At 40.4% G+C, this 25,469-nt stretch overlaps 1 protein-coding gene across 1 annotated transcript; it reads right to left on the bottom strand.

Moving 5' to 3' along the window:
* Window positions 1-1,736: 1,736 nt before the first annotated feature.
* wdhd1 (WD repeat and HMG-box DNA binding protein 1) lies at window positions 1,737-25,469 on the bottom strand. Its single transcript, XM_053343812.1, has 26 exons — window positions 25,425-25,469; window positions 25,049-25,144; window positions 24,201-24,312; window positions 23,143-23,294; window positions 20,452-20,563; window positions 19,061-19,111; window positions 18,850-18,945; window positions 18,654-18,746; window positions 18,039-18,145; window positions 17,792-17,955; window positions 16,998-17,189; window positions 16,719-16,903; window positions 16,332-16,516; window positions 15,850-16,091; window positions 15,046-15,183; window positions 14,443-14,599; window positions 14,207-14,321; window positions 12,853-12,984; window positions 12,528-12,757; window positions 9,805-9,947; window positions 9,650-9,706; window positions 8,044-8,075; window positions 7,766-7,930; window positions 6,998-7,140; window positions 6,645-6,780; window positions 1,737-2,206 (listed from the first exon to the last, which is right to left on the bottom strand). Exons 2-26 carry the CDS (start codon window positions 25,123-25,125, stop codon window positions 2,003-2,005), a joined length of 3,420 nt encoding a protein of 1,139 aa, XP_053199787.1. The 5' UTR covers window positions 25,126-25,144; window positions 25,425-25,469; the 3' UTR covers window positions 1,737-2,002.

The following is a 25,469-nucleotide window of genomic DNA, read 5'->3' as shown; positions in this document are numbered from 1 at the left end:
TCTGAAGCTAATATGAAGCTTCAGCGTCCAAATGAGTCTTCATCTTCATCTTCTATGTTTCAGCGTTACAGTGTTTTTAGTAGCAAAGTCTTTTTGTTACTATACTTCCACCACAGCTCAACAGGAAACACTAAGAGGGAATCTGATGCTAAAAAGACTGTAAATGTGTCAGATATCACTTGATATGACTAACTCACACTGTTACCATAGTAACTATAATAACTATAGTAACTCACACTGATGAAGCTCAATAGAAGCTGATCAGAGACTTTTAAATTAATTTATTTTGTGGATTTTGGGCCCCGCTATGATACTTAAAGCACATTTGAAAATCTTAAGTCAGTATGAACAGGAGGAATGATTACAGCGAGGAAAACCTCTTTCACTGCTCATATGGACACCTGACTGCTGTTTTATGATACTTGAAAACTTGTGAACACGTCCTTTAACCCACAGATGAAAACAGTCACCAACATTTCTATGGAGATAAATTAAGGTCATGTTTTCTTTATTCTGAAAAGAGGTTTGAAACTGTTTTGATATTGAAAGCTGAACAATAAGGGAATTTATTTAAAAAAAACTATATAAAATTATATGTTATTTTGAATAATCTATTTATTTTCATACAAGTCATTTTCTTTTTGCAGTTTCAGGTCAATTTATTTTGAGTTTCAGACTTTTGACCCTGATATTGTTTTATGGGCGTTGCAGTTTGTTAATTTAAGAGTTTAGTAATTTATTCAAAATAAAATTAATTTGGGTTTTATTTTTTAAATACATTTTATTTTTCAAATTTAAATACCAAAACTTGGACTTAAAATCTCTAACATATAACCTCGACTTTAGCTCCACACATTTCCTCCTGTTTTACGTAACAGTGCTGTTGTAGGAAACTGATTTACATGTTTAAAGATTTAGACCTTCAGTAGGAACTCTGAGGTTCAGGGTTTAAACTTCCTGTCGTCCTCTAGGGTCAAATTGACCCCGTCTGTTTTGACCCTCCCTCCCTCCCTCCCTCCCTCCTTCTCTTTCCTCCATCCCCCTTTCTTTCTTGCTTCCTTCCTCCCTCCTTGTCTCTTTCTTTCCTCCCTTCCCTCTTGCATTCCTTCATCCCTCCCTCCCCTTCCTTACTCTTCTCTTTCCTCCCTTCCTTCTTTCCTTCCTCCATCCCCCTTTCTTTCTTCCTTCCTTCCTCCCTCCCTCCCTCCCTTTCCTTCCCTCCTTCTTCCTTTCCTTTCTTCTTTCCCTCTTTCCTTCCTTCATCCCTCCTTTCCTTCCTCCCTCCCTCCCCTTCCTTACTCCTCTCTTTCCTCCCTCCATCCCCCTTTCTTTCTTCCTTCCTTCATCCCTCCCTCCTTCCCTCTTTCCTCCCTCCCTCCCTCCTTCCTTTCCTCACTCCTTTCCTTTCTTCCTCCCTTCTTTCCTCACTCCTTCTCTTTCCTCCCTTCCTTCCTCCATCCCCCTTTTTTTCTTCCTTCCCTCCTTCCTTCTTCCCTCCATTCCTTTTTCTTTCTCTCTCCCTGCCTCCCTCCTTTCTTTCTTCCCTCCCTCCCTCCCTCCCTCCCTCCCTCCCTTCTTTCCTTTCCCCCCTTCCTCACTCCTTCTCTCTTTCCTCCATTCCTACTTTCCTTCCTCCATCCCCCTTTCTTTCTTGACTCGACGACAACAGGAGGGTTAAGTCGTGCGATGGACTTCTGAAAAATAAAGACGAAAACATGAACTAACAAACATTTACATTTATTAAATCAATAAAACACAGTAAAGGTTTTTTAGTTAACTGTAACAAACACACAACAATACATTTGATTATAAAGATGATTTGATGACATCACTGATCCAGCACCAACTTTATAAAAAAAAGAAAAAAAAAAGAAAAGGTATTTAAGGGCTTTACATGTTTTTAATTAAGTGCTTCAAAGCTCAGAGAGCAGATGTAACACCTGTGGAGGACTGAATACGTCCCAATAAACCATTTTTCATTCACCATCAAACTATTAAATGTTTAGTTTTTGTTAAATGCGAACGCTGAAAGCCTCGAGGAAGGATCCACAGATTTCTTCTTCTTTGCGCTATTTTCATCTGCTCCAGTTTGTCCATTTTCATTTTCCGCATCTCCTACTCCTTCTCCTCCTTCTTCTCCTCCGTCTCTTTTCCTCTTCTTCAGATCTGCATCTCCAGTGTGGCCTTTTGCTCTTTCTGTCCACGACTACATGAGAGACGGAAAAAAAAGAAGAAGAAGAGAAAGACATGAAATGAAGATTAATTATCAGATGAAGTGATGGGAAAATAAAAAAAACAGAGCATTGTTCCTTTCTTTCTATCTAAACACCTACATGGACGATGACTAACACACACACACACACACACACACACACACACACACTCACACACACATATACACACACTCTCACACACACTCTCACACACACATATACACACACTCTCAGGCGTGCAGTTTAAAATTGCATCCTGTCATGTATAATCACTATTGACAGGCTGCATCTCTTTTGGCCTGCTGGCTCTTTTTTCCTCCTCTTGCCTTTTTCATTTTATTTATTTATTTATTTATTTATTTATTTTTTTCCTCTCCCTTTTCTCTCCGAGCCGAGACAAAAGGGAAACGCTTTCCTGGACGTAATGGAGCCAGGATGAATCATCGGGGGCCTGGTGAGTGGACTGGCAGCAGCAGCATCAGAGGCCACACACACACACACACACAAATAAATAAACATACACTCTTCACCTCCAACGCCTGATGAAGCGCTGCCATTAACCCCATGCATATTCCATTAAAAAAAAAGAAGCTAAATACGCACAAACATCACCATTACAGAGCTGGTAGATGGGACAAGCCGTGTCGTCTGGATATTTAATTGTGGTTTTATTGTATTTACGCAGAATAATGTGATTAGGAAGCCACACACACACACACACACACACACACACACACACACACACACACACAGTAAATCAGCCTTCACAGGATCCTGTTTCAAAAGCTTTCCAATAAAATGCTCACAGCTGAAAAGTGTTTTTAAAGGGCACATATATCATGCTTCTTGTCATTGTCTGCTATTTACATACTGTTATCATGTATAGATATCTATATACAGATATCTGTGTTAAACATGGTCACAGTTATTAAAAGTTGAGGTTAATATATGTAGAAATGTTCCCTGCAAGTCAAAACTCAGGGCGACAATCTGCCCTGATTACTTTGTTTCTACCTGTTGGAGCTTTTTGTTTTTCTTGTTTAGATTTAATAATTAAATTAGATTTAATTTATATGTTTTTTGTTGCCGTTTGTTTAATGTAATTAGTTTGATTATAATATATTAGTAGTATTTTTACTTTATTTAACCTTTGTGTCGTCCTCCCGGGTCAAATTGACCCCGTCTGTTTTGACTGTTCCTTCTTTCCTCCCTTTCTTCCCTCTTTCCTCACCCCTACCTTCCTAACTTCCTTCCTTCCTCTTTTCCTTTCCCCCCTCCCTCCTTCTTTCTTTCCTTTGTCCTTCTTTCCTTTCCTCTCTTCCTTCTTTCCGTCCCTCCTCCATCATTTCCTTCATTCCTCCCTCCTTTCCTTCCTTCCTCCCTGGTTTCCTTCCTTCCTTCCTCCCTCCCTGATGTCCTTCGTTCCTTCCTTCCCTTCCTCCCTTCCTTCTTCCTTCCCTCCCTTCCTTCTTCATTCCCTCCCTCATGTCCTTCCTTCCTTCCTTCCCTCCCTCCCTCCCTCCCTCCCTCCTTCCTCCCTCCCTCTTTTCCATTTGCTAATATCCATAGCAACCGTGACCAACAGTATTGGGCCCCAAAAGACTAAAATATATTAACAAGCGTCTTTTAAGAAGTTAACTCAAACTTAATTGAATTGTGATCAGTTTACAAAAGTAGTAAAACGTTTCTCGTCTTAAAATAAGTATTAAAAACAGTCTGAAATCAGTTTAAAGTGGTGATGAAAGAGGACGCAGACACTAGAAATGTCTTTTAAAAACACACAAAAGCTGCATGGTGTTAATTATTCCTCCTGCAGACTGACACACTCACCTTCTCCCTCTCTCTCTCTCTCTCACTATTATCATAAGATAAATGCCTTTTGTGCCCTCACGGCTAAAACACACTCGACAGGGTTCCCCAGGCAACAGGCGTCCGTCCATCCCCTCCCCCCCTTTCCCTTTCCTCCTCCCTTCCTCATCCTCTTCCTCTTCCTCTTGTCTTTCTGCTGAGAGCCTTGATGTATGCAGGGTCAGGACCGGGTTACTATACAAACCCACAGATTGACGTCTTTCAGCACTCAGGTGGATGAAAGGATGAGGTGTGTCATTACTGCCCTCATTTATTAACCCATCGACCCTCCGCAGCTGACATGGATATGGATGTGTGTGTGTGTGTGTGTGTGTGTGTGTGTGTGAAAATTTGGGTGAAAATTGGTTTTGAACTGTTTCTGTTGAAGAAATCAGTGAAAAATATCTTAAAATCTGCTATAACTGATTTTCTGTTGTTGCCACTTGGCGGGAAAAGTGGTAAAATATTCTTAATAAATAGAGAATTTAAGGTCATAATTACTTAAAACCCAAAAGGGACATCTTTAAATACCTCTCTTTGTCCAATTAACAGATTAAATGGACAAAAATATATTGTTTATTATAATTTATGACAGAAAAGCCTCACACGAGAAGATGCAACCTGTAAATATTTTTGCATTTTTGCTTTTAAAAAAGACAATTATTCAATTATCTGACATTTGGCAATTATTCACCTAGTTATAGCAGCTTTAATGATGTTACCAAGCATTTATTATCTATTTATACAACAGCTGAGCTCTCTCCCTGTCCATATTCCTAGCCTCAGTATTTATTAGTTCCCTATCTCTAAAAACAGCCCTGACCGTTCATTTATGGCTAGTTTTTAACAATTGGTCAGTAAAGAAAATACTGGTCTCTGTCCCGTCCTTTATGGCAAACTTTAATCTTTAACCCAAATAAAACCCTCTGTTCCATGACCCATGACTTTTAACCTGACATTTTTAATTTGACTTGCTTTAAATAAAAGGCTAAAATAATGGTTTAAGGTGTTAGAATATATTGTCATATTGCGTTTGGTCTCAATGCTTTGATGTAAACTACACTTTCAAATCGCTTTTTGCTCATTTCATGCACTATTTAAAGTAAGAATAAATATGTGTTCTGAGTTTGACATACCACAGAAAAGTGTGTTTTCCAAATTTGAATGATTAAAAAAAAAATCGCCAAATATATGAAATTAGGCTTCAAAGTTGTGTAAAAATCAGTCTCTTTCTCTGCTACCAAACGCTGTGGGTGTGCCCGCCGAGTTCGCTGAAACCCCGCCCCCTACCAAGTGTCACCTTTCAATCAAAGTCACCACCTCTAGCTCGGCGGCTATCTCGGCGGCTAGCTCAGCAGCTAACTCGGTGGCTAACTGTAGACCGTAGTAGTAGTAGTAGTGTGCGCTGAATGTATTTATACCTGTACAGCGGCAGGGGCGGGTTTACGCTAATCACCACTGCGTAAATCCTGAACACAGAAATCTTGCCTAGCTCCACAATTAAAATCTAAATGGTTGAAATGCTTTTTACACCTTTTTTAGAAATACATTTATGACCTATTTAATGTGTTTAGAAGAAAACGTCTGAATTCACTTTACACTGTCTTTAATGACTGAGACCAAACTGACAGATTTCTCACTGAATTTGATCCCTGATGACTAATCTGAGGACTGTGTCGAGGTTTTATATGAATATGAAACTGTGTCTCTGTTTCCAATGGTTTCATCAGGTGTGAAAAAAGCAGAGACGTAATGTTGGAAATATAACAGGAAATCAGGAAAGAGATGTGTGTTCATGCTGTTCGGTGAGGACGGGGTTAATGGATCTGCAGCTGATAATAAATACCCTCACAGGGTTTAATTGATGGGTTTCACTGGTCAATTTGCTCTTCAGGGCAAAACTACATCAAGACAAGATGAACTGGAAACGGCTACAAAAAACATTGTTGTCTAATCAGAAAGTGAAATTTATTTTAGGAGGGAGGAAAATAGGAAGGAAATAAGGAGAGAAGGAAGGAAAGTAGGAAGGAAGGAAGGAAGGAAGGAAGAAAGAAGGAATGAGGAAGGAAAGGAGGGAGGGAGGGAGGGAGAGAGGGAGGGAGGAAGGAAGGAAGGAAGGAAGGACGGAAGGACGGAAGGAAGAGAGGAAGGAAAGAATGAGGATAAAAGGAGTAAGGAGGGAGGGAGGAATAGAGGACGGAAGTAAGGAGAGAAGGAAGGAAAGAATGAGGATGGAAAGGAGGGAGGGAGGAAGGAAGGAAGGAAGGAAGGAAGGAAGGAAGGAAGGAAGGAAGGAAGGAATGAGGATGGAAAGGAGGGAAGGAGGGAGGGAGGGAGGGAGGAAGGAAGGAAGAAAGTGAGCAAAGAAAGATGGAACGAGGGAAAGAACGAAGGAAAAATTAAAGAAAGAGGAAGGAAAGAAGGAAAGAAGGAACAATCAAAAGAGACGGGGTCAATTTGACCCGGGAGGACGACAGGAGTGTTAAGACTTTAAAGAACCCTGAATGAGATGGATAAAACATTGAGTGTAATAAATGTATGTTCAGTATGATCCCTCCCAACTTCTCCCTCAGTGTTTCGTACCAGTCTCTCCTCTGCTGACAGCGTCCTGAAGCGTCCCATGGCCTCCTTGATGATGTCCGTCTCCTGCAGGTCAGGCTGGTCGGCAACGATGCTCTTCCTGTTCTCATCCAACCACAGCTGGAAGCCCGTCTTCGGTCTGAGGAGACACAAAAAATACAATTCTCCATTTAAAAAAGAAATAATCCTAACTCATTGTCTTTCTACAGATGGTCAAAAATGATGTTTAACGCTCCACTCCGCCTTATTTTAGCTATAAACTTAATCTAATTCATGAGGTAGAACGACTCTGGTCTGCAGACTGATGCTTATCTAAAAAAAAAAAAAAAAAAAGAGCAGACAATTAAATGTCTTACCTCTTGTTCTCTGTGTTGTCTGGTGAGGCTGGAGGAGGGACGTCCGCCTGCTTCTGCTGATCTGCGGCCGGCTCTGCTTTCGCCTGACTCTTCTTATTATTGGACGTCTTCTGGCTCGTCATCTGAAGCAGAGTCGACTGAGTCTGGAAAGAAAAAAATAAAATAAACAGGTTTTATCAGCAGAAAGACTCAAAGTGTAAAAATATCTAACTTTTTTTAGTCCTGATATCGATACTGAGAGCTCGGCTTTGGGTATTGGACAATAACGGGTATAGTCCTCGAGTCAAGGGAGGAAGGAAGGAAGGAAGGAAGGAAGGAAGGAAGGAAGGAAGGAAGGAAGAAAGAAGGAAGGAGGGAAGGAAGAAAGGAAAGAAGGACAGAGGAAAGAAGGAAGGGCAGAGGAAAAAGGAAGGAAAGAAGGAAGGGAGGAGGGTAGGGGGGAGGAAAGAAAGAGAGAAGGAGGGAGGAAGGGAGGAAGGAAGGAAGGAAGGAAGGGAGGAAGAAAGGAGGTAAGGAAGGAAGGAAAGGAAGGAAGGATGGAGGAAAGGAGGAAGGAAGGAAGGACGGACAGGAAAGAAGGAAGGGAGGAAGGTAGGGGTAGGAAAGAAAGAGAAGGAGGGAGGGAGGAAGGAAGGGGGGGAAGGAAAGAAGGAGGAAGGAAGGAAGGAAGGAAGGAAGGACAGGAGGAATGTAGGGGGTAGGAAAGAAAGAAAGAAAGGAGGGAGGGAGGGAGGAAGGAAGGAAGGACAGAAAGACGTGAGATGATACCTTTGTTTTGGGTCTGGGGGCCAGCGGTTTGAGGACGGGGTTTTTGCTCGATTTCCCCGCAGAGCCGCTGAGTGGAGCTGACTTCCTGCTGGCCGTCATGTTGTCCAGGATGTTGGTCACTCGAGGCTGACCGGCTGCAGGAGAAGGTTTCCCTGCACCACCAACCTGAAACCATCCCATCACATCTTTACCAATAATCCACTTAACCCCAAAGTCTTTAAACTCCACATCGAAATAATAATCTGATATCATGGATGTAAAATATCTTAAATCCTCACCTTGAAAGGATTTGCACGTCCTCCTTTAACAACTGCAAGACAAATTTAAGACATCAGGTGCTCGTTCAAATTTAAAATACTTTAATGATCATTAAAAAAAACCCATAAAACTGGGAATATTTAAGGATTAGTAAATTATGTTTTGACAATATCAGATATTATTTATGAATGGAGAGTCTATAGGTGTAATACGGTGTTGCATCATGGGTAGCCTTAATGTTGCTACTAGGCTATCAAGTTTTGGACTCAAGCTGCCAAAAGGAGGCTACTGCTGTCAGAGAAGATTAAGAGGTCAAAAAGACTTTCTGGAAATGCTGAATATCAGAAATAAAATATTTGATAAAGTGTAAAGATCAGTTTGCTTTGACTGTCTGGTGTCACAAGTTTCCCGCCGCGACTCCACAAACTTCTGCCCCCCAAAAATTTGATTTTGACCTTTATTTTGATAGGTGGCAGAGAGGCTGACAGGAAACAGACTGAGAGGGGAATGAACTGCAGCATAGGTCGCCTGCCAGAATTAAGCCATGTGTGGAAACCACTCAGCTACCAAGGCGTTCCCAAAAATTAGATTTTTTGACTCTACTAACAATCAAACACAATGCATCATGGGTAGTAGGGTTATTTGTCAAGCTGCCATGAATGAGGCTACTGCTGTCTGAAAAAGATTACAAGGTCAAAAAAGACTTTCTGGAAATGTTAAATATACATTATCACTTTCAAGAACCTGGAAATAGAGTTTGTGAGTGATAAAAAATAAAAACTTGGGATTTATGAGCTACCCTTCCATGATGATGACTCTTATCATGTGTGAAAGTCTTTTCCCCAAAAAACAGCTGTTGGAAAAAGGAGGTTGTCTAATATTAAGGGTTGTGTTAAATTTGGGCCAATATGATGATTTCTGTTGTGTGTCTTTGTGGTAATTATACATGTGATTGTTATGAAGGCTCAGATGGGGGTAAAGACTGGTTTGCTTTGCCTGTCGGGTATCACAGATTTCCCGCCTCAGCGAATAGTGGACTGATTACTCTTCCACTACCTAAGTCTGACTCTATGAAGTTGTCAGTATTTTATAGGTCCATTGTGTTTTGGAACAGTCTTCCAGGTGGGGTTCATGAGATTAAGGGAATGGCTGGTTTTAAAAGAAGATTAAGAATATATTTGATATCAATGTAATGTAATTATATCATCATCTTATTGAGAGTGGTTGGGTTATGTGATACATGACTGTATAATGTTTTTCTTTCATTTACTTGAGATTGCAATGCCTGTTGTGCTCTATCAAATACTATTGTCTGGACTAGCTGTCGTCTTGGCGACAAATAAACAGTTTTACCGCAAGAAATTTGATTTTTCTAACTCCACTAATAATGAAACACTATAAAAAGCTATTAATGTGGTTAATATTTGGTCTATCACATATTGCACTTGGGTGTCTGATGTCTGGATTTTAGATAATTAAACACTCTTATATACTGTAACAGGCCAGTGTGTCTAACGTAAATTAACTTGTCTGACACTTCAATGCTCATTAAAGTTATAAATAAACTTATATTTAAATATATGAGCTGTTGGTTATTGATTAAGGTTGATTTTCGTGTTTACTCACTGGGTGTCGGAGTCGGCTGTACAGGCGATGCCGCTTCTTTAGCAAACGGATTCAGACCTAAAGAACGAGACATACGAGAGACAGTCATCAGATATGTTGTTCTTTGTTCTTCAGCTGAGAACAAACTCACTTAGAGAGATCAGAGTAGAACTAACGTTTTCTGGTTTCTGCTGCTTCCTCCGTCTCCATCTCCTGTTCGTCCTCTTCCTCTACAACCTCTTCCTCCTCTTCCTCCTGCTGATGATGATGATGATGTCTGCTGCTGTTACGTTTTCCGGTGTCTTCACTGTGGCCGTACCTGCACACATAATGAACCATGTTTTATATATTCTGATGAATCTTATTAGAGCTTATCTTTCACATTTACTGCTGTATGTGAATGTTATTTTTTATTCAGTATCTTACTATTCCTTCTTTCCTCCCTTCCTTCCTTCCTTCTTTCCATCTGTCCTTTCTCCATCCACCTTTTCTTCCTCCCTTCTCTCTTTCTTTCCTCACCATTACCTTCCTTATTTCCTCTGTCCTTCTTTCCTACCTTCCTTATTTCCTCTGTCCTTCTTTCCTTCCTTCCTTGCTTCTTGTCTTTCCTCACTTCCTTCATCCCGCCTTTCCTTCCTTCCTTCTTTTCTTTCCTCCCTCCCTCTTTCCTTCCTTCCTTCCTTCTGTCCGTCCTTCCTCCCTCCCTCCTTCTCTCTTTCTTTCGTTCATCTTTCCTCCTTCCTTCTGTCCTTACTCCATCCACTTTTTCTTCCTTCCTTCTCTTTCTTTCCTCCCCATTACCTTCCTTATTTCCTCTGTCCTTCTTTCCTACCTTCCTTATTTCCTCTGTCCTTCTTTCCTTCCTTCCTTGCTTCTTGTCTTTCCTCACTTCCTTCATCCCGCCTTTCCTTCCTTCCTTCTTTTCTTTCCTCCCTCCCTCTTTCCTTCCTTCCTTCCTTCTGTCCGTCCTTCCTCCCTCCCTCCTTCTCTCTTTCTTTCGTTCATCTTTCCTCCTTCCTTCTGTCCTTACTCCATCCACTTTTTCTTCCTTCCTTCTCTTTCTTTCCTCCCCATTACCTTCCTTCTTTCCTCTCTTCTTCCTTCCTTCCTTCCTTCCTCTCTCCTTCCTTTCTCCTTCCTTCCTCCATTCCTCTCTCCTTCCTTCCTTCCTCCTTTCCTTGACTTGAGGACAACAGGAGAGTTAAATGCTTTAAAAACTAAAACTAATGACTAACTTTTGGTCACTAACAGTTTCCAATACCTTGTGCTACAGTCCTTCCATTTAGTACCAAAATACAGATGAGATTAAACACACTGCAATAATTAACTACAGGTAAGTAGTTATAAAACCATGTCAGGCAAACATTAGTGAGTTCATTGCATGTCACAGTGTGTGTGTGTGTGTGTGTGTGTGTGTGTGTGTGTAATAAAATGTTGTATCCCTGTGTAAATATCAGATTATGTAATTTATTCCTGGTAAATTTTATCGCTACACAGTGTACACAAAGGGATTAAAAAAATAACCATTAACTAAAGCATCAAAGTGTGTTTTAGGTAAATACATGTAGCTCACCAGGGTATTTGTCCCATTTCATCCTCTTTTCATCACATTTATAAACTTCTGGGACACATTTAGTAAAAGTGAAGCACCTTCAAATGGTTAATTCAGTTAGATGAATAAACCTGAACAACTAAAACTAAATAAAAACTAAATAAAACATTTCAAACTAAACATTACTTGTTAAACTAAAACTAAACTGAAATAAAAAAGCAAACTGAAAAACTAAATAAAAATAATGGAAATTTTAAAACTATAATAACCATGACACATACCGACACAAACTAGAAATAGAGATAAAAATGTAAAATGTAAAATCCAGATTTGAATTTAAAAATCCTTTTCCTCAACAAAAACCCTTAACAAGACCCTATTACCCCACTAAGGGCCAAGTCCACACGTACCAAAACGATCTTCTCCCCCTCCGTTTTCCCTGGCATCGTTTCAAGAATATTTGCGTACAAACGGATCCATCTCAACACGACTCAACACGCTACTTCATATTCCAGGCCTATAGGCGGCGCTGTTTCAGTTTCAGAAATTCACCAAAAACGGAGAGGAAGAGGCGGAGCATGCGCATAAAGCTTGAGCGCTGTTTACAAATCGGCAGTAGAAGAAACCAAACTCAAGGGATATAAGAGGTGGAAGGCTAAGCTCGAGGGGTGTGGCGATGACATCATTGAAACGCAGGTTTGCGAATTTTTCCACCCTGGGACCAGGTTTCAGAAAGCTTCGTTTCCACCCTGGGACCAGGTTTCAGAAAGCTTCGTTTTCACCCTGGGACCAGGTTTCAGAAAGCTTCGTTTTCACCCTGGGACCAGGTTTCAGAAAGCTTCGTTTCCACCCTGGGACCAGGTTTCAGAAAGCTTCGTTTTCACCCTGGGACCAGGTTTCAGAAAGCTTCGTTTTCACCCTGGGACCAGGTTTCAGAAAGCTTCGTTTTCACCCTGGGACCAGGTTTCAGAAAGCTTCGTTTCCACCCTGGGACCAGGTTTCAGAAAGCTTCGTTTTCACCCTGGGACCAGGTTTCAGAAAGCTTCGTTTTCAACCCTGGGACCAAGTTTCAGAAAGCTTCGTTTTCAGGCGTTTACAGTATTCGTTTGGATGATCGGCCAAAACGATGCAAAACATCTGCGTTTAAACCAAAAGGCGTTTCCGTGTGGATGGAACCTAAAACAGCGCGGTCCCAGAATGCAGGCCTACTTGTGAGTCCTAGAACCTAAATGGGAGACAGAGCCTTCAGTTATCAGGCTAACCCTAACCCTCTCATGTGGAACCATAAAATAAAACCTGTGTGTTTTAACTTCACTCCATCAGTCAAAGTGAAATGTGTATTTTTACCCAGATGGAGTCCGCCTGACGCTGGAGTACTGTGGCTCCACTTCCTGTTCCTCTTCCTCCTCTTCCTCCTGGATCTGGTTGGCTTTCTCCAGGGCGATCTCACTGAGCCGCTGAGCGAGGGCCATGCGTCTGGACCTGGAGGCGTATCGAATGGCCAGAGTCACCACGTTCTGGGTCATCATCTCGGCCAGCTCCACGCAGCGAAACTCTCGCTCCAGCTTACACGACAACTGGAAGAAGAAAAAAAAACGTCAAGGTTCATTCATAAGGAGAGTCGAGGAGAGCACACGAGAAGCAAGAACAAACCAAAAGTCTTTCTACTCACTGCAAACATCTTCATGAGCAACTCCTGCTGCTCCTTCTGAGACTGAGTCTGTCCGTCCTCGTCTATCTCGTAGCCGCTGGACGACAGGAAGCCGTAGTGGTTGTGGAAGAGGGACGAACGCCAGAATTGTTCCTGGAGGACGACAGAGGACGACACACTGAATGAAAACTCTGAACTATAAAGTCAAATTTAAGAAAAATGTCTGACAAGAAACTGGATCTTTATTAGAGCTTCATATGAGGTTCATCAAAGAGAAACCAGTATAATAATTACAGGAATCCTTTAGTATAAATGTTCAAACCATCAACATAAACTATAAAACTTTCCTCATACAAATTAAACTTTATTAGTATAGCACCTTTAATCCAGGTAAGTGCTTCACAGATGACAATAATACAACAGAACAAATCATTTGAGACTTATGCTCACAAGAAATAAAGATTATGAGAATGTAATCAAATAAAATAGATTTTAATACTATAGTAAAATATAGTAAATGATTAATTAGATTTAAAAAACTAGATTAAGAACTGATCAGAGGGGAATAAAAACTGAACACTTATTATAATAATGTTATTATAGATCAATGAGACATCAAAGAGATAGTGATGAATCTTTGTATGTAGACGACCTCCATCTCTATAGTTCTGATTTACTGTCATCCATCCCGTCAGTTTAAAAAAAACTTTTGGCCAAATTTCAGGTAAAAAAATGTAATCTCAGTAAAGTGACATATTTCCTGTAAATCAGTACATACCCAGATAATTCAGGGTCAAAAACTCCTTCAAAAAGGAGTTATAATACATAAAATATTATAATATTTTTAGAGATAGTGATGAATCTTTGTAAGCAAAAGACATCCATCTTTATATTTGTGATTTACTGTCATACTTCCCAGCAGCACTTTTGATTTTTTAAAACTTTTGGCCAAATTTCAGGGTAAAAATTTAATCTGGAAAGTGAAATATTTTCCTGTAAATCAGTCTTCACTTAAAATTGCACCTGCAGCTTTACATACCCAGATAATTCAGGTCAAAGACTCTTTCAAAAGGCCTTTACACATTAAAGATGGTCATCTTTGATAACTCTTAAACTCTTAATTTAGTTAGAAATGAATGTACTTTCCAATCAGTTATATCTGTTTACACCCATTTCTCTCCCTCAGTGTTGCTGTAATTTTTCTAATTTTGGTCCCATTTCAAAAAGTTTGATTACTGAAAGTCTTTTAAAGTATAGCTGTTCAGTAAATATAAACAGGGTTAAATATAAACTCTTAATATTCAGTGTTTATCATATTGTTGTGCTGTTAATGTGAGCGAGCTGTCTCTGTCTCCGCTGTGTTAGGTGTGTTTACCTCCATCTGTCCTTTCTCTGTGGTGGTTTGACACAGCGGCAGTTTGAAGGGCAGGATGGCCACGGCAGGTCTGGGCAGGGTGGGGGGGTACCTGGAGCCTTTACATGGGATACACCTGACGGGACAAAAACAACCTTCAGTCCAGGGATCAGGGTGACATCCTTTAAAATAGTCTGAATTTAAAGCATCACACTTTATTATCTCACTAACTACAGATCAGATGTTTTTACTGTCACCTGAGCTGCTGAGGGTTCTCGTGCACTCCCACCACCCAGTAGTGGTCCGATTTGCTCTTGCATGTCTCTCTGGTGTTGCATACTGGTGTCCAAGTGTTTCCCAAGGAGCGATTCAGCATCCGAACCACTCCGTCTGAGTCCACGTAGCAGGGGGTTCCTAAAAAAACAAAAAAACACAACCTGGACGTCATCTCACAATCCTAAACTTAAATGTTAAGAGTTCAGCTTCAGCTTCAGCAGTGTGAGTTACTATAGTTATTATAGTTACTATGGTAACAGTGTGAGTTAGTCATATCAAGTGATATCTGACACATTTATAGTCTTTATAGCATCAGATTCCCTCTTAGTGTTTCCTGTTGAGCTGTGGTGGAAGTATAGGAACAAAAAGACTTTGCTACTAAAAACACTGTAACGCTGAAACATAGAAGATGAAGATTTGACTCCTTTGGACGCTGAAGCTTCATATTAACTTCAGATCTAGTTTTAAACAGAAGGAGGACTGTGGATTTTGTCCTCCATCACTTATAATGTAAGTTTATTATGAATAATGGTCAGTATGAACAGGAGGAGTTATATATGTCCACAGGAACCTGACAGACTCACCTTCAGCAGTGAATCCGAGCCAGGACAGGTGGGCTTTGTGAGAGAGTGGAAGCGGTTCACCGTTGATGGTTTGTCTCTTCCTTCGACCAAACTGCAGCAGCTGGACAGCGAGAGCCTGTTCTCCATCGAAGCCCGTTGCTGATGACGGAAAATGAGACACAAATGTAAGGATTTGTCGAGGCTTTAAAATAACCAAATGAAAGTGCTGTGTGAGGAGTGATGCTTTAATTAATATAGTACATATTGTGTAAAGCAACGCATTACAACACATTTACAAAAACATATATATAGTATTTGCTTTCAAATGTATTGTTCTTACTTTACTTCACTTTAGGACTATCATATCTGTTTAGAGCTGCATAGAAGTCAATTAATCAATTAGTCAATTGAAACAATATTAATCTGCAACCATTTTGATGCTTGATTAATCGATTAGTTTATTTTTTTGAGCAAAAATGCAAAAGATTTGATGTAATAAGGTTTATAAATGTGAGACTTTGCTGCTTTTCTTAGTGTTTTATGATAGTGAATTGAATTTGGTCTGTTTAATGGACAAAACAAGACATTTAATGAAGCTCTAGGATGTTGTAATAGACATTTTTTTACTATATTTGATGTTTTATCGATCAAACAATTAATTAATTAAGAAAATAATAAACAGAATCTGAGGATGAAAATAATCACTTTAATAATTATTTGGAGCCCTAACCCTGTACCAATGCATCTTAACAACACAGTGTTTACTCTCTAGTCAGTTTGTGTGTGTGTGTGTGTGTGTGTGCGTTTGTGTGTGTGTGTATTTACCCCGGTGGTAGACTATAAGCAGCTGCTCTCCGTGTGCAGCCATGCAGACGACGGGTCCCGGCAGACTGAAGACTTCTTTCTGGACTCCGCCGATGGAGAAGAGTCGTAGCATCATGGTGCTGGTGGCGACCGCCGCCCAGCCTTGACCCAGACACAACGCCCTCGCGTCCTCGTCCTTCGGCAGGTCCACCATCCACTCCTTGTTGGTGTCCCACGATGAGAAGTGAAGACACTGCAGCTTACTGGGAGACAGAGGAGAGAGGAGCAGGTTGAAGGATTTTTAAAAAAAACAGGCCTGAATGCACAGACGTTAAAGCTGCAGTTAGTAACTTTGAAGAGAGAGGACTTAGCATCAAATTTGAAGAACTACAACTTTGAGATCCCTCCCCCTGCCCCTCCCCCTCCCTCTCCCCCTCCGCTGTATTAAGTCTTGTCTTAATATAAGTATCATGAGCCACGGTCAGGAGGAGAAGATTGTTTACCTGGTGAGCTCGTCTGTGCTTGGGCAGGCCAGCAGCACGGCCTCCTGGGAAATATCAGCGATGGTGTGACCCAGGTTGTTGGTGAGGTGCATGGCGTGGTGCACGGCTGTGTCGTGAAACTCCACGTCGATGGCGTTGTCCTGGTCGTCGTTGTAGCCTCGAACGATTCCCACCGAGTTCCACATCTGAGGCACATTAAAGCCGTTAGTTCAGCTATTAAACAAACAATCTGAGGTGTGTTTTTAACCAAGTTAGCTCAACACTGCTCTAGACTGATAGTTCGTCCAAATTTCCAGTTTTTAGTTTTAATTTTTAACTTTTACATTTAACACATATCCCAACAGCGTCCTCTTGCATGTACGTGATGGTTCTGCCTGTGTGTCCTACCATGAAGCGGTGAGTGAGGTGAGCAGGGGTGGATCCCGCCTGAAAGGCCTTCTGGGGCGGCGTTGGCAGGGGTCCCTCATAAACGGGATGCAAGGGTACAAGTGGGGCCGCTGCTGGTACTATGGCGCTACCTGCGTCATCGTCATCTCCGTACATACCCTGACCGAGCTTCAGGGAGCCCGTGTCTGAAGGGGGGGCGGGAGTAGATAAGGAGTCAGTGGAGATATTCTCACTTCAGAAGAAACGTTTGATAAGAATAAAAATGGTATCAAGACTCACCGAGCGAGTTCTCATCATCCAGGATCGCCCCTCTGTTCCTCACCCGCCCTGTTGCAGGCATGAGATCATCGTCGTCGTCATCGTCGTTGTCCCTAGCGACAGCTCTTTTAACCGGGGAGTTGGTGTCGCTCTGTCCGTCGTCCATGAGTCTGTCGTCATCATCGTCGTCAAACAAGTCGTCGTAGTCTTTTTCTGGCTTTTTAGCCGCCACCTGATGAAAGACAGAGAGCTATTTAACACAATAGTGACTTAATATTAATGGTAGAAACAAGATGATGTAATGTGACTTAAGATTTAAGATAAAGCTAAACCATATCACAACTGCTCAGATGCTCCTGCATGCTCCGAGGTCAAGGCTCAAAACCAGAGGTGACTGAGCCTCCCTTATAATATCCGAAATGCTCAGACGCTGGAAAGTTCAAATCATTCCTTAAGACTCATCTCTTTGCATCGGCTTTTAATCCCAGTTGAGCTTGACGTCTTGACTTTTATTGTGTAATTATATTTTATGTTTTTATAGTTTTCTTTCTCATAATTGTTCTTTTATTTTATCTTGTGTCTTGTACAGCACTTTGGTCAACTGAGGTTGTTTTAAATGTTCTATATAAATAAACTCTGACTTGACTTTTTGTTTATTTTTATGTGTTTTTAAAAGCGTCCTTGAGTGCTTTGATTGAAAGGTGCCTATGATTAAAATGCATTATTATTATTTAAAATTTAGTATCTGCATGGATTGAAAATCAGCTGCTTCATTCAGCACACTGCAGCTAGCACAGTAGAGTTAAAAGATGAGCGTGGTACCTTGGTGGTGGTGGAGGAGCTGGTGCTGGTGCTGGATGCGGAGGTGCTGAGTCCGTCCAGTAGGCCCAGGCAGCCCTCTGTGTCTGTGTAGGCGATCTGGCTGCCTGATGGGTGCCAGGCCAGACTGCACACCGTGAAGCCCTTCTCATGTTTCTGTCTGCAGCGGAGAAGAGAAAAGTTCAACTGAAGCCTGAATCCTGAACTACTCCAACAATCAGCATCATCATCTCCGTTACGTACCTTTCCACACACAGTTTACTGTTCACGTCCCAAACTGCCATAAAACCCCCGATGCAGCCGGCTGCCAGGAACTGCCCACATGGAGACCAGACCACCACGTTGATCGGCTGGAAAGAAAACGAGGGTGGTTTTTAAAATGAAGGGAAACTATAAATATCACCTCTCAGTTGTGTGTGTGTCTTATCACTGTATTGTTGTGTGTGCATTATGTATATAGCTAATTCTTGTGGATGTTTGGAATCTATTGAATGATTAATGAAAGAAGGGTAGGTGCTATGAGCATATGCTTCAGCCTTCACCTTTTTGGTCAAAGTGCTTTATTTATTCATACTTTCGTTTTATTTATTTTTTGTTTATCTGTTGTTTATCTTGTTAGTAGATGTGGTGGAGATGAAGGACACGGAGCGGGGAAATATGATTATTTGCTTTGTTAGTCTTCTTGTACATGAGTGTTTTGAGTTCACGTGACCGAAATAAACTAAATTGAACGAAACTTCACTACACCTCCAACAACCAATCAAGCTGCAGCTTACATCCACATCTGAACTCATTTAATATGTGGAGTGAAGATTTTGAAGGAAGTTAATAAAAAGGTGTTAAGGACTTGAACCTCACCTGTGTCAGCAGATCATCGGACAGCGTGGTCACATGATCCCAGGACCCTCGCTCATACAGGTGTACCTTAGTGTCCACAGGAACTGCTAAAAACTGACAGCACATACACATTATTTGTTACTTTGGGATATAATACGTATAACTGCTCTGGCTCATCTGCCTCTGTTTTCTATGTGATGATTAATTAAACACTAACCTTCGCCGTCCTGGGCTGCCAGGCCAGTCGACACAGAGATTTGGCGTTAGTGACGTCATTGGTCTTCTGCAGCAGAGGCCAACTGACCACCTGAGTCTGAACGGACGTAAAGCAGATCAGCATCAGCATCAGCATGTAACAGACTGGCTGCATAATAATAGAAACTAAATAAATAAAATGTTGAGTGTAAGACGATGAAACACAAATGTACCTGCTCCTCAATATTCCACACCACGACGGAGCCGTCACAGCTGGCCGACGCCTGGCAGAGAAACAGGACCAGGTTTATTTTTAGTTCTTTTAGATCAAAAACAGGTCAAATGTTACTGAACCACACTGACAACAACTGTACTGTCCAAATAGAGCTGGGCAATAATTCATCTTTTTTTTGTCTATGGGTGAAATCATGTTGTGGTGGAGCTTCATAACTGTGTGGATTTTATTAGATTGAAGACGAGGGCTGCATTCAAGACTAAAAACAGTCCTGAGTTAATACACTACAAGAGGCTGTGATGATGGTGGTGTGATGTTTGAGCTACTGACGATGCAATGAAATATAATCCAGGAAGCCGGAGCAGCAGATTAATGCATTTAAAAAGGCTTATCAGACAACTAAACACCACACCGCAGTTTATAATACCACACACAGACAAGGTTTTACAACTCTGCAAAGTTATCAAGGTGTCATCTCTTTTAGCTGCCATGATCACGAAGTAAACGGTAGAAAAACTGCGTTCATCCACCAGAAAATGTACTTTTGCATGTATGTGAACCTGTACAATAAGCAAGCTGGTTGTTCAATTGAATTGCTCTCAGGCCACAAACAGAGCCAAAAAACCCCAAACATGCTACATACAAACGTCTCAGAGCAACTTTTAAGCTTAACAAAAAAAAGTACAATATTATTTTTATCATAAAAATGAGTGATGTTTGGCCTCGTGGTTTAAGATGCTGAACATGTAATCAACAGCAACCCTCAAACCTTTTTTCTCAGCTCTCTATTGTTAAGAATCTATAATTAATAATAAAGCAAATTTGCCCTAAAAACAACAAATGAGTTGGTCACATTTTAGCATCTTAATCCAGCTGCTGTGTTCACTTTAAATTGTCTAGAAAATAGTCCAGATGAGGTATAAATCATTGCAATTTACAAATTTTGACATTCTGAACTAAGAGTGAGAGTCAAACCAGGTGTTAATTCAAGTATTTGGTAATATCAGAGTGTGTGCAGTATGTTGTGGTAAACTGAAGGAGTGCTTTAATGTTATACAGTCCAAGTGTTGCGTTTGCTGATTTCACCTAAACGCCTCTTTTTAAAAATGTTTCCTGTCTTTCTTGCTCTATTTGTATTTGCTATTAAATAAAGACAAAACTGCCAAAAGGAATGATCTAATTTGCTTAATAAAACAGTCTGCTTTTTTATTTATTTATTTTTTTAAGTGCAGCAGGACTCAATGTATCATCTTAAAAAGTTTCAGTTTAGTGCAACAGGTAATCTATTCGTTTTACCATCCTTTGTGGTTTGTATGGGTGCCAATTAGGGACAAAAATCTTCATAATCAGCAGCAGATAACCAGAAATAAAAAAACATTGTCCACCCACCAGGAAGTCATCTTTAGGGTCAAAAGCGACACTGAGGACAGGCGCTTCGTGACCTCTGAGTGTTTTCTGCTGGCTGCTGTCCGACACTTCCACCACCTTAACCATGAAGTCACTGAGGATAAAAAAAAAAGAGAGAGGAAATTAATACGAATGCATGTGCAGACAATCTGTGCTTGCACGCGATCGTCTGCCCGTGAGCGTCGGCCGACTGGAGGTAAAAAGAGCAAGTCAGCCGTGAGCAGACACGTGTGGAAATTGTGAAATCGATGAGCGAGAGGAGCAAAAATATAATATATAATCCTGATTTCCTCCAACGTCCGACAGAATGCAGATGGCAAATCAAGCCCCCAACAAACAGCCTCAGATGTCTGAATTTTCACAATCGATATCACAACAAGAAATGAGCAACATCAATCGGGCTCCATGCTCAGTGCTTTTATTGCTCTGATAAACCTGCTTAGGGCAAAATCAATTCTCACAGGAAACAGACGTTTATCTCCAAAATAAAACTAATCATGAAGAGATCCAAAGTGCTGCGGTGTCTGAGAGGTGGAAATATCAGTCAAGTGCGTTACTGTCTGTGTGTGTGTGTGTGTGTGTGTGTGTGTGTGTGTGTGTGTGTGTGTGTGTGTGTGTGTGTGTGTGTGTATGTGTCATTCTGCACTGCAAGAAACAATATTAACCTTTGTGTCGTCCTCCTGGGCCAAATTGACCCTGTTTGTTTTGACTGTTCCTTCTTTCGTTCCTTCCTTCCTTCCTTCCTTTCCTCCCTCCTTCTCTCTTTCCTTCCATCCTAACCCTCCCTCCCTCCCTTCCTTCCTTCCTTCCCTCCCTCCCTCCTTCTCTTTCCTTCCTTCCTTCCCTGCTACCCTCCCCTCCTTCTCTTTCCTTCCTTCCTTCGCCCCCCCTCCTTCCTCCCTTCCTTCCTTTCCTCCCTCCCTCTCTCTTTCCTTCCTTCCTTCTCTCCCTCCCTTCTTCCTTCCCTCCCTCCCTCCAACCCTCCTTCCCTCCTTTCCTTCTTTCTTTCTCCCTTCCTCCCTTCCTTGACTTGAGGACAACAGGAGGGTTAAACATAATAAGATCATAGTGTGGTTCATTCATAATATGCACGACACTGAACACAACAGACATGTCAAAGCCCGACGGAGAGGAGACGGAGAGTGAGCAGACGTGCACGGTTTGATAAAAAATGAAAGTGACACATTCGCTTCCGTCTTTCAGCTCTAGTGGAAAAAATATAATATGTCAGGGTGAACCCCAGAATCTGCTCAGGCAGCCGGACATCCACGTAGGAGGAGAGAAAAACACAAGATGAGTAATAAATAAATTCATTCACTAAAAAAGGATTATGGTGAACTATACCTTTATAGTGTTAATAGATGTAGCTCAATGCATTTCAAATATAAAGACTCAATAATATAATTGGACATTTAGTAAAAATAAGTAAAATAAATCATAATATTAAAAGCCAGATTAAATAAACATGTTTGTCAGCATCTCACATCTCTTATAGCTTTAAGTATTTTGGAGCATAATTAAAGAAAGCTGTACTACTTATATTCTCTTGTGTGTATTTAAAAACCCAGCAGTAGATAAATAGAATAATATATTAATGAATTCACTCATGCAAAATGTCTGTTTGCAGTTTGACAGTTGTAGGAAATACACATATTTGCTCTCATGACAAGAGTTTGATGAGAAGATCAATACAACTTTAATGTCTGTGTGAAGTACAAATTTAAAGTTAATTAGCCTTAAAGCTGAAGGACTTGTATTGATTAATAGAAAATTAGCTTTCAACTATCAATTAATCATTCAGGTAATTATTAAGTAAGAAAAATCTTTCTCTCAGCTCTGAAATGTGATTTTTGCTGCTTTTATCTGTTTTAAAAACACTGTAAATTAAACATTTTGGGGTTTTAGACAATTTTTAGTTACTTTGGAAATTCTCATGAGGCCCTTTTGATTATTTGACATTATTGACTTTTAAGATCAGTCAGTGTAGCTCAGATCACTTTTCCTTTATGCTGGCCCTCACATTACCGCCATTTAACATTAATACAAACAATATCTGTACAACATAAATCTTCTTTAATCCTAACAATTAACTGAGATTGAAAGAGCACTGCATTACTCTGAGATATATTTCACAGTTTATCTCAACTGCAAACACAGATAAGACTAGAGCAGAGCATTAGTACGAGCTAGCTTCTAGCTGGAGGGCATTACAACCACATCACCTTCAGCTCCGACTTTCACACACTATCTCACTCCCGTTCAAGTCCTTAACCTACTCCACTCTTCTCTGTTCCATTACTACACACAGATAGCCTTTTCCTCCATCTAACATATAGAAATTTAATCCCCACGCTCATCTAAACTTTGATGTTATCTAGATGACATTTACATGGATCCCACAGCGTCGCCAATTCAACTTGAAAAGATGAAACTGCTGAACTTAAAAAAGCGTCCTCTTATATTTATTATCAAGGTTTAAATCATAACGAGGGAACAATACTTTGGGAACAGCGGTCTTAGAAAGAGTTAGAAAGCTTATAATAGATTAATACTGGCCTATGCATTCATCCCCATTTCTTGATTGTTGCATTTCCTTCTCTATAAAATCAATATGCCAAAAGTTTTACCCTCCCTCTTATATCAATCAATCAGATTCGAGGCGTGTCTGAGTACCTGGAGCCGGCAGCAACTCTTGAGCCGCTGCTGTTGAAGGTGACGTGTGTGGCGTTGGTGGTGAACCGGGTCAGGATGCCGTCGGGATCCCCGTCTGGAAACGTGTGGATCTGCACGGTGTTGTTGGAGCTCGCTGTCACAAGCTTCCCATTCTGTAGAAGAAAGACAAGAATTACAGAAAATACCTTAATCAATCACTGACAACCAGTAGTGGAAGAAGTACTCAGATTCATTAATTAAGTACAAATACAGCAATGTAAAAATTATCCATTAAAAGTACTGCAGTATTATGAGTGATGTAGTATGCAGTATTACAGTAAAAGTACTGCAGTATTATGAGTGATGTAGTATGCAGTATTACAGTAAAAGTACTGCAGTATTATGAGTGACGTAGTATGCAGTATTACAGTAAAAGTACTGCAGTATTATGAGTGACGTAGTATGCAGTATTACAGTAAAAGTACTGCAGTATTATGAGTGACGTAGTATGCAGTATTACAGTAAAAGTACTGCAGTATTATGAGTGACGTAGTATGCAGTATTACAGTAAAAGTACTGCAGTATTATGAGTGACGTAGTATGCAGTATTACAGTAAAAGTACTGCAGTATTATGAGTGGTGCAGTATGCAGTATTACAGTAAAAGTACTGCAGTATTATGAGTGGTGCAGTATGCAGTATTACAGTAAAAGTACTGCAGTATTATGAGTGACGTAGTATGCAGTATTACAGTAAAAGTACTGCAGTATTATGAGTGGTGCAGTATGCAGTATTACAGTAAAAGTACTGCAGTATTATGAGTGATGTAGTATGCAGTATTACAGTAAAAGTAGTAGTTTGGTCTCTCTGACTGATATATTATTATATATGACATCATTAGATTATTAAATGTAGTGGAGTGGAAGTATAAAGTAGCATCAAATGGAAATACTCAAGGAAAGTACAATAAGTAAATTGCAGGTGACAGCTTCCATTTCTATAAATTGTGTTGACTCATGTCATTCATGTCATGTATCCCCAAAACAACATGAATAAGTCAAACAGTGACAGAAAACCAACCTTGAGAGCCAGAGAGTAAGCCTTTTCTCCAACAGTGATGAACTTTGGCTCGTCATCATCCAGACCTTCCCATATCCGAACATCTCCATCATTTCCGCAGGTTACGATGAACCTGAGGACATTTAATTTAATCATGAGTAAGATTGGGATTTTTGTGCAGGAAAAGGAAAATTCAAACAGAGAGTCAAACAGGTTGAATGCACTTCAAAAAGATTGTTTTGGTGGGCTGTTTAATCATTTTGCTGCTGTCCAACAAGAGGATTTAGAGCCATTTCATTTCAGTCTGCAAATTGTTTTCATACCAGTTTTTGTAAAGCATGGACCAGCTTCACTAGCAGCTAAATCACTTAATATAACACTATTATATTTCCTAAATTGTAGTCTATACAGTGTAATCAATACATGAATAAAGTGTCATGGCATCTACCTGTCTGTCTGTCTGTCTTCTAAATCTTTTGTAATGAATAAATGTACATTTATATAAAAAGTTTGCTTTATTTTTATTAAGGGTTACACGTTGGATCATGGGGATTTGTTGACAATAAGAAAAGCAATAGGAAATCGGCAGACTTATCCTTTAACAGCTGCAGAGTTATTTCTGCAGCTATCAATTAAGTTCTTATTCACTTTATGCCTCAACTGAGCTAATAACAGTGATTTCAGTCACCAGTGAGAGGAGCTAAACTGCAGAAAACTACTAATTTAATGTTATGTTCTTTATAAACAGGCTGTAATGAATGAGCATGACACAAGTAACATTCACCACACAGTTAAAATCAATCTCAACATTAGCTGTCAGACTGTAATGATTAGTAGTAGTTATAAATGTAAGTAGGTCATGAACTTACTTTCCAGAGTCATCGAAGCAGACCTCGGTGTGTCCCTCCGAGTGTCCGTAACGCATCGGCTTCCTTTCAGAGGGCATTTTAACAAAAACCACCAGACTGACGAACAAGAAAAACGACACAGTGGTTAGTATAAGAAGTTAACACATTTCCGACTCATCTGTAAACCACCTGGTAGCGTTTCTCATGCTTCAAATGGCAGCTAAAGTTAGCAGAAGAGCTCGGCTAACAATAAAGCCAGCTGTTTTTAAACTAAGACCATCCAATTCAACAAAGAAACGTGTTAACATCATGATGGCGCGTTTATCTCAGACTACATGAAGAAGTTAAATCTATCAGACAGGTTATTATGTGTAAAGAAAGTGTTAGAACAACTTACTTCTTCCCCAAAGGACTCCAGAGACTATGCTCCTCTTCTCCTGAA

This window comes from Scomber japonicus, chromosome 1, assembly GCF_027409825.1.
Source record: "Scomber japonicus isolate fScoJap1 chromosome 1, fScoJap1.pri, whole genome shotgun sequence".
Lineage (NCBI taxonomy): Eukaryota > Metazoa > Chordata > Actinopteri > Scombriformes > Scombridae > Scomber > Scomber japonicus.
This window is presented reverse-complemented; position numbering and strand designations above follow the sequence as displayed.

What these genes read in the sequence shown, in the direction of transcription:
- wdhd1 (XM_053343812.1), bottom strand. Translation starts at nt 25,125, where the DNA reads ATGCCCTCTGAAAGGAAGCCGATGCGTTACGGACACTCGGAGGGACAC. An exon ending in GGCAGCCCAGGACGGCGAAG is followed by an intron (nt 18,747 to 18,849) that starts GTTAGTGTTTAA and finishes ATGTGCTGTCAG; the next exon opens with TTTTTAGCAGTTCCTGTGGA. An exon ending in CCGATGATCTGCTGACACAG is followed by an intron (nt 18,146 to 18,653) that starts GTGAGGTTCAAG and finishes TTTTCTTTCCAG; the next exon opens with CCGATCAACGTGGTGGTCTG.